General features: G+C 37.2%; 1 protein-coding gene across 1 annotated transcript; it reads right to left on the bottom strand.

Annotated features, from left to right (window-relative positions):
• Positions 1-3,231: 3,231 nt before the first annotated feature.
• LOC114393946 (transcription factor E2FA-like) lies at positions 3,232-8,420 on the bottom strand. The gene is made up of 14 exons (XM_028355466.1): positions 7,952-8,420; positions 6,454-6,661; positions 6,224-6,277; positions 6,024-6,109; positions 5,841-5,929; positions 5,690-5,744; positions 5,375-5,427; positions 5,239-5,289; positions 5,074-5,122; positions 4,871-4,936; positions 4,698-4,774; positions 4,175-4,403; positions 3,964-4,030; positions 3,232-3,859 (listed from the first exon to the last, which is right to left on the bottom strand). The coding sequence occupies exons 1-14, from the start codon at positions 8,147-8,149 to the stop codon at positions 3,735-3,737; spliced, it is 1,407 nt and encodes a 468-aa protein (XP_028211267.1). The 5' UTR covers positions 8,150-8,420; the 3' UTR covers positions 3,232-3,734.
• Positions 8,421-9,552: the final 1,132 nt, after the last annotated feature.

Genomic DNA, 9,552 nt, shown 5'->3' with positions numbered 1-9,552 from the left:
TCTTCTTGTTTCCTCATTGCCAAAACAGAGGAAGGGGCACCAGAGGTGATCTCAACAACAACAGCAATAGAGCCAACCTCACTAGCAGGTTGACCCTCTTCTCCAAAAACAGGAGCAGCAACATTTAGTGGCACAATCCCACCCGCAGCTTCGACCTACTTCACGAGTGGCCTCCAGGTGAAGTCACCCATAAGACCCAAGACCTCACAAAGACACCTATACATAAATAAAGAAGGGCGAACTACCTGATGTTGCCCTCAAGAAAGGGAAGTCATCACTCCCGCAAGCCTGAACGACTATCTTGCAGGAATTCCCAAGGCTCGCCAGCTTCACCTGGCATTGAAGAGCAACGACACTCGCCGCAAAGGTAAGAGAGGACTTATATTTCAAGACGTCGTCCCTCACCTACTCATAGTCAGCAACTACAAGTGGGGATGATGGTGACCCAGCGTTATGGCTACGTCGCACGTGGGGAAACGTCCTAACATCTCCACCACCACTACCTCTCCTCACATCCCCAGAAGTATAATGGGGGAGGATCACAATAGTCAGGACAGGCTCCCTAAAATGAATGAAAGGTCACGCCCTCCCACAAGGGTGAGAAGTGCCCCCACTAGTACGACACGAAGCCCTAACCCTCTCCGAAGAGGATGACTCTTTGTCAGAGGCACAACAACGAGCATCCTCCGACAAGGAACTGCCAATAGAAATGACCTCCCAGTCCATCATGGGTTGTTCAATCGAGCCCCCAGAATCACTGTCACCCATGCCGATGGCAGAATCAGACAAGAATGAAGACATTGTGAAAGACAAAATACCTTTAAGAATCGAAGAAAGTGAACAAAGAAGGAAAAGGATTGCAAGTAGAAGGCAACGAAGCAAGAGATCAAAGTAATGATGACCCGAAATCAAACATCTACTTCATTTAAAAGGGAAACAACCGTTTCAATAACTGGTGGGAGCGGAAGTGGTGCCCTGAATTTTCACACCACGACGCACCCCACTCACCCATGCACCACGACTCCAGTACGTGCCCACTCTCTGAGTGACACGTATGCAAGAGTACTGCACATGCACCACACACACCTGTAGTAGCAGACAAAACGTAATGTTTGTCTTCAATGCACCTTCCAACGGTCAGAAAAGGGCAAAATTGTCAAATCTGGAGACTTCCCTCACCTGGCATGCCAAATACATGTCCATCCCGAACAACTTGACAGAAGCAGCGGGACAACACTTGTCCAGGCTCGGGGGCTTGGTAGGCCACATCAACCTACAATTCTCTCACCTGTCGAGGTTACCACACCCGACATCGAACAAACACTCGTCCATACCTGGGGGTTCGACAAAGTCATCACCCTTTACTTGTCAAGACTACAACCCCAAACATCATATACTTACCTTTGATACTAGACAATCTCTTTCACCCGCAAGCCGGCTCAGAGCTTGGGGGGCTTATGTACTATCCAGGGTCCACAAAATACATGTGGCACCCTACATGGTACTCTGAGACACATGTCAACCCTCCACGTCAGCCTTGGAACAGGAGCATGAACACTCATCCCTTAGCAGTCGGGTTCCCTAACTGACAGGTTATCTCTAACCTATTAATATTTGAATATATTTGAATCTAATTATCTATTGGTAGGTAGTTAATTATCTATAAAGCCACACATTATCTACATGGTACAATTATCTATAAGCTACAGTTTATCTCTAACATTATCTACAAGCTAGCGATTATTATCTATAAGCCAGAAATTATCTGCAAAGCTACAACAGCCCTACAAAAAAGGACCCACAACTACGCTTCACTCCTATAAATACCAAGTTCCATCGAACCCATAACACATTCCCTCATACCTTAAGCTTACGCATACTTGCTCTCATAAACATATACTTGCTTTATTCTCCTCACTCATATACTTGAGCGTCAGAGTCCTTTGTTTTGCAAGTCCCCCCCCTCCTGTCCTCCTAACAAAGGTATCTCTCAAAGCCGATGTGTGAAGTTCGGGAGCCTACTTTGGCCACGTCCACCTTGGCGTGTCCTAGCTCCGTATTTTGGTAAGTACATGTGTCCTTAGCAATTTTCTAGGCTCGGCTAAAAGCCATTTTTGGCAACAATGTGGGGTATTTCTTGGGCAAGCTCAAAGGACTCTTTGGTCTGCGGTTTGGTTTTCCAGGATCTGGTCCTTATGGCTTCATAGGAATGATATCATCTTTAACCAAGCTCAACCATGTGCCCAGGAGGTTTTTGATGGTGCAGTTTGTCAGTCATGGTTATGGATTACTGCTAAAGTGGACAAAGCTACCTTCTCCTTCTATGAGTGGTCCAGGAAACCTATAATTTGCTTGAAATCAATGCCTAAGTAGAAGAATAGGAAGAACATAGGTCTGGTAATTACCTATGGCCTTTGTAGGGGAACCTTAGGAGCCTTCTCTTATGTATTCTTGTTGTTATTGTGTATGTTATTGAACCCGTTTTCGAGTAGGCTTGTGTTCATTCCTTGTGACCACATGCTCTACCCTTTTATCAATATACAAGTTGTTTTGCCTTCTAAAAAAATTATTATAAACACTTAATTTCATGACTAAACATAAAAAAATGATATAAAAAGGATTAATTAACTTTTTAATTCCTCAATTGTTTTAGATTCTAATTTTTAGTTTCTCAATTACTTTTGACAATTTTATTCCTCCATTGTTGGCATTTTTAGTCCTCTTAAATATTTTATTTTGTCCAATTTTAGTCTCTAGTTTGTTTTTATTGTTCAAAATTAGTCCTTATTTTACCCATATTTAAACCCTCACTTATTTTATATTTGAGACTAATTTTGAGTAATAAAAATAAACAATAATAAAAAATTTTAGAAAGACTAAAAATGATAACCAAAAATAATTTAAGACTGAAAATTACTAAAAATAAAATAATTTTTTTTCAAACAGTCAACATTGAAAAAATTTAGTTTGACTAGAATTTTAAATGTCAGTAGCATTTTCTGACGTTATTGATATTGCAATATTCCACATGGATACCACAAGACATTAAAAAATTAAAAAAATATTTTTAAAAACATACTAACGTGACACTAAAATTGTATGGTGCCACCCTCGTATGCTTTGGTAATTTTCAAAAGCTCTCCGATGTCCAACATTCATTCAAATACACAATGATATAATCCACTTTAAAAAGTAGGAAGAAAATATAATAGAAAACCTGGAGGAGAAACGTGGGAAAATAATTGACATAATTTTATCATTAGACTAATTAATGATTATGAAATTGTTTACAAGCAACACGAATGATAATTCAATAACGAGGTGGTTCAGTCCTAACATTATCCGGTACACCCTTCTAGTTCGTTTGCAGTCAGCATATATGTAGAAACTCTCATCTTCAAAAAACTGGAACCACGATTCCATACTTCAAATATGGCTAATCATATGACAATATATACTGATTATGAGACTGCTTTGTTTACATATCACAGCAGGAACATTTTCTGTAAACACAACTGCTCTACCTTCCAAGCTAAATCATCTACGAGCATAGTATGTCTACTGTAACTAAGTTTATTTGTCAGAGTCAATTATTTAACTTAGGTAAATCAACCACTCTCGGCTTGACATTCAACGGCTGTTTACATCCTCAAGGCTAACAATCACTCTATTGAAGTAGTTTCCCTCTGCAAAGGATGAAGGCCATCCATACTTTCTGCATAGGCAAACCGAAATCACTTCTGAATAGAGTTTGCTCCTGTTGATGGCACTTCAGCAAGCCCAGATGATGGACTTTGAGGCCTCGAAATGATTCCAAAATCAGGATGAAGCATGTCTATACCATTCCAATCAACAGTAGCTGTTTTGTTGGGAGTTAAGGAATAAAGTATGGTACTTCAAATAAGACATTAAAAAAGAAAAGGGAGCAAAAGCATAAAAGGCTCAAGTATTAAAAAAGGATACAATCTGTTCTCCACATATCTGTTATACTAACGTCAGCATCTGATAGAAGCCAATAATCTGCATCATTCTACAAAAAATTACAAAGAATGTCAGCAAACAGTGCCAATGCTTTCCAAAAATGAACCACTCTAATCCAACCATTAAATGCTGAGTCCACAAACCCCATTTTGAAGGGGAGGGGAGAACCTCATCTTGATTATGATAAACTTACATCAACATCTGAAGGGACAATCTTCATCATGCCACCAGCAAACTCCTGTGAAGCATTTAGATCAGAGAATGCATGAGAAGAGAGCTGAGTTTGAGGTTCAAGTTCTTTTCCGCTGCATTCAGCAGGAACCATTTCCGTCATTAGTTGCTCATTGGAACCAGAACTGGAAGCAAGTGGGATCATGGGGAGCTCAGCACCATTAACCTCTTCAAATTTCTCTTCAAATTGACTGAAAACAGTTCAGAAGTTCCAAAAATTAAATGGACAATGCATAATCAGATAGATTAACTAGAAAATTAGAGAAAAATTACTTCACAGTGGTCACTGCAGGAAGGGGTTACCTAACCACCATCCCCAGCATGAGGGTTAGTCTAACAAATATGCTTGAAAGAATATCTGGTCAACGACCAAGAAGTATTAAACATCAGATAGGAAATACAGACTAATGTGATTTCTGGATGGAAAGCATAAGAGAGAAAACAAAAAAGTTTTAAGTAAATAATACTAGCCAAGACACTTATACCTGATAAGGTAGACATCAATGGGGCCCATTGTGCTTCTAAGAATGATTCTATATCTTCTCTGCGGATAGTCTACAGCCTGATGCATATAGAATCAACAATTCTCCATCATGCATCAGAAACATCAGTTTTAAAAAGTTCGTGAACCTTTCATTATTTTATGCCCTAAACTTACTTCCTCAGGATCAGGGACTTCCAGGGTGGTTCCATGCGGAGCTTTAATTGCTATTAAAGTTTCATTCTGCTTGCAGAAATGAACTAGTATTAATAAAAAGAAAAAACTTAATAATAATAATCAGAATTAACAGTAGAACACAGCAAAAGCAATGTTTATCATAACAAGTGATAAGGTGGGAGTGCAATGCAAGAAAAAATGACCTGGAAGCAAGGCAGGCCCTTAATATCTTCTTCAGTCACGAAAAGGCACCTAAAAAGAAATGAAATTGGTATAAATTAATAATATAGTGGCAACAGTTTACTTTTTCTTATGTAATGTTGGGCAAAGGGAAAATGAATCTAAGAAATGAACAGGGAGTAGATTACTTCTGGTTGTTTTCATTTTCACTCAAATTCCTCAGCCTTTCTTGCATTTCCCTGCCAAAAGTTTAGAAAAATCAGCATTGGCCAACAGTTTTAAAATAGAAAATTTCTCTTTTCTATTGCAAAGCAACCGTATTACCTTATTTGATCATCTAATCCCTGCTCCTCCAAAGAAAGTTTCTCAACTTCTGCCTGCAAGACAAAGGCCAACGGCATAATTTACAATATGCTGTAACATGCTACTAACTACAAAGTCATTTTCATCCTTTTAAATATATTCATATCATGAATCATGAAAAATATAGAACTTAACCAACAAAGGTCTGGATCCAATAAATGTTGCTTGCTATGCAAACAAAGATGCATGAGAAATGTCAGTGACACTTGTAATTATATAACAACTGCTTGGGTGCCAATAGGTCATTCACAAAAAAACAACACCTACATCACTTACCTTAAGCACAGAGATATCACCATCCACCTCACCAGACGTAGAAGATTCAATTCCCCTATAAGGTTTGATGTAAGAATTTTGCTCTAGTACTACATATAGCTAAACTTCAAGGAACATGCATAAAAGAAAAATTAAAAATGTGTCACAGTACTTCCAATGTATTCTGTTCTTGAGCTTCTTTTCAATGAGACCAATGCCTTCCAAAACATTAGTTATGTCATATATCCTCCTCTTTTGCACCTATAAAAAAGGAAAAATTTTAAATACATGTATAATAGAGGAAGAATAAATATCAGATATTTTGGTCATAATATATTTTGGAAAAAAGAGGGACCTCCAAAGTTTCTGCTGCTTTATTTAGGTCAAGAATACCATCCTCCGCATGTTTGACCAAATTGATGAACTTTTTTGTCAAGAGACCTGTGAAGTTACAGATTTTGTCATTCTTTTCTCGCGGAAATAACTCCATTAGCCATACATAACAGGAAAGTGAAATAAAAAGAGCTTATTAATTAAGATTGCTTCTAAAATTACCTAAGGAACTGTCATAGCGACAGCTGCTAGCAGGAGTAAGAGGAGAAGGGGAACCTGCATGCCATCAGAAACTGTCTGATTAAACACAATATATTATGGCTGGAGTACAGCAAGATAAAAGGTGAATCACAATTTGTATTTTGGACATAAATTGTTTCCGAGCACTAAAAACTTCTCAGGCGGAATACTGAATGTTGTTGAACGATAAAGATAATAGGAAACTTTCTCACCAGCATTTGACATGGGTGTCGGAGGACATGATCTGCCTTCTTTGGAAGCCTTTGCCTTCTGTGCCCTTCCCCCTTTTGCAGACACAGGAGTTTTGAAGGGACTATTATTCGTTACATTACTAACATTAGTGTATCCTGGGCTGTTACTCCACTTTTGTGCTTGTGACTCCCCTTCACTGTCAGTCATTCCACTCTTCCGCTTCATGTACTGGCACCACCATCAGTTTCAGTAAATGATAAGATAGCAAAAAAATATGATCAAAGATACATACACACATTAACATATAGTTGAGATGGGGAAAATAAATGCAACCAATCAAGCAAAGGTAATAATTCATCCTTTCATATGACCAATTTATTACAACAATGCTAAAGGAAATATTCCTTAAAATATCAACAAAAAAGGAGAGAAACACACACTCCAAAGCCATTCAATCTCATCACACTCCATAAGCAATCATTACCGCACTAAAACTAAACAAACTATACATAGAAAAAGTGCATCTGTTAACAAGTATGAACCCATATGCAAGACTGCAGATGAACACACCAAATGCAATTAAGAATTAGCTCCTTGACAACAAGCGAAGACCATAAATGTTCCAAGGATCAACTTTATGACATTTTAACTAAGTCTTTACAGGGAGTCAATACAACAAAGATATGTAACAAGTTAAATGCATATAATATACATGCTCCAGCTTGAGGGCAAGTGTTAAGATATGTTGAGATACTATTTTGATGTTATCTTGATTCTGTTTCCCTCATTTTCTTGTTTTCCTAATTTATTCAGTTTCCGCAAATAGCTTTATCTCAATTCACAATCCCTAAACTTTAAGAATCGATTTAAGATTTTTTCTATATAAATACAAATCGCTCGACAATATACAAGAGAAATCATTCCTTTCATCCCAATGATTTCATCAACCCAAAACCTAACTTCTGAAATCAAGCATTAGCTCCTTGACAGCTAATAAAGACCATGCATCAACAACCCCATTGCTACAAAAGCAACCCAAAACACAGACGCTTAATTCCCACTCAATCAACCTTCTTTCAGTTCCCCCAATCCCTTAATTATCGCACAGAACTACCACACTAAGAAGGACCCCAACATTGATTAACCAGGTCGAGACTTAGAAATTGACTTGACTTTTATGCACTAAGTTAATAAACTAACCAAAGAAAAAGAACAGAAACAACATCGCACCCCAACCAACTAAAATCAAAACCACTAAAGGCGAATCCAACTAATTCATTAGGGAAAGAAAAAAAAAAGATCCAAATAAAACGACAACGTTACAACAACCCAACACAAATGATGGGAAAAACGAGTGGGTAAAACACCCAGGAGATCTCCGTGAATGGGACAACTAGCAAAACGAACAAGCGAATTGGACACCACATCCAACTCAAAACCTTAACATTCCAGATTTACCCGCAGCGACACGGACACGGGACGAATTCAAGAGAAGGGGCGGGAAAACGAGGGGCTCACCGGAGATCTAACGACGACGGCTTCATCCGCGGCGCGGCGGGAGTCGGCACTGGAGAAGCTGTGGTACTCATCGGGCGGGGCGAAGGGCGGTTTCGTGACGAAGGCAAGGTGGCGCTTGAGCGGCGGGAGGGCAGGGGCGCCGGCAGCCCCCCGCGGCTGCGAAGCGAGGCGGTCGGGAACTCCGGCGGCGCTGGACATGAGGAAGCGGGAAAAGGGGCGGAGGTGGGGCCAGCGGAATTGGGGGGAAATTGGAGGGAAACGGGAGAAGGATCCGAAGGAAGGAGAGTACAGTGTAGGGTTTTAGAGAGAGAAAGAGTGGGGTTTAGAGAGAGAAAGTGAGAGGGAGGGGAAAAGGGTTTGGAAAAAAAAAAAAAAAGAGAGAGAGAGAGAGAGAGAGAGAGGGCGTTATGGAACGTAGAGGAGGCGAGAGCAGAAAACGAGGGAAGGAGGGAATTTGGTTTCGGATAGATGTGGAGGGAACTGCATGCGCGAAAAAAAAAATAATAATAATAAAAGAAGAAATTTTAAGTGTTCCTGTAATTACACATATGTTTTTTTGGTACGGGGTTATTGTATTTTTAGATTATTATCATGAAATTATCTTATTTCCTTTTTCGCTGCCTTACTTTTTAGTTTATATTAGATTTTTTTTTAAAAAAAAAACTTGTTAAATTCTTTGCTTACCTTCATTAGTGTGATTAATGTGATGTATATGTTAAAATTAATAGAAAAAGGATTTAATTGATATGCATTGATACTGGTGTAAACAAAATTTATATCGTCAATAAATTTTATATCTTTAACAAGTTTTCTAACTACTTAAAAGTTATACATATGGACAAGTTTAACTCTTGTGGCTTATATTGATATTACATTTATATTTTATAATTTATAGGAGTAACTTGTTATATTATTTTAATTTTTAATATATTATTAATTACTAGCGTGATACCACATGTCTAGCACAGGTATTAAAATCATATTTAATAATTTATAATTAGTTTATATGTTTTAATTTTGTAATATATTATCAATTACTTAGTCTACTTTTTAATGAATGCACATGTGTGTTAGTATACCAAATTAAGTGTTATGTTAAATTATTTTTGAAAATAGGTTATGTTCCGTGAAACTAGAAATTTGATAATCTAAAATTGGGAAGTTAACTTATTAAATTATAAGTATTCAATAAGACTAATTGTTAAAATTCCTCAAAAGTGTAAAATGACATAAAAATATTAAAATCATGATTTACTTAAAAAGGATAACTAGGAAATTAAATAAATATATCGATGATAAAAATAGAAGAAAATATAAAAAATTAAAAACTAATGTTAAAAAAAAAGTTGCTTCAAGTCGCATTTAAAAAAAATATTGTAAACTACTAAGAAATTACTAAAAAAATTATTTATTGAATAATCAAACAAATTTTTCAATTATTAAAAAAAGTTAAAAACTAACTTAAATGTCTTATTAAATTTTGATATACCAAAATAATATTCTTAAATTGTTTTTATAATATTTTCGTAATATTTTCACTTCTGAGAATATGTTACAGTAGAAGAAAAAAATATGAAAGCATATAATAAACAATAAAAAAA

Source organism: Glycine soja, chromosome 2 (genome assembly GCF_004193775.1).
Source record: "Glycine soja cultivar W05 chromosome 2, ASM419377v2, whole genome shotgun sequence".
Taxonomy (NCBI): domain Eukaryota; kingdom Viridiplantae; phylum Streptophyta; class Magnoliopsida; order Fabales; family Fabaceae; genus Glycine; species Glycine soja.
This window is presented reverse-complemented; position numbering and strand designations above follow the sequence as displayed.

Coding starts and splice junctions, on each gene's coding strand:
- LOC114393946 (XM_028355466.1), bottom strand. CDS start 8,149: ATGTCCAGCGCCGCCGGAGTTCCCGACCGCCTCGCTTCGCAGCCGCGG. Junction 5,290..5,374: donor GGATTAGATGATCAAATAAG/GTAATACGGTTG, acceptor AACTTTTGGCAG/GGAAATGCAAGAAAGGCTGA. Junction 3,860..3,963: donor AGATATGTGGAGAACAGATT/GTATCCTTTTTT, acceptor CCAACAAAACAG/CTACTGTTGATTGGAATGGT.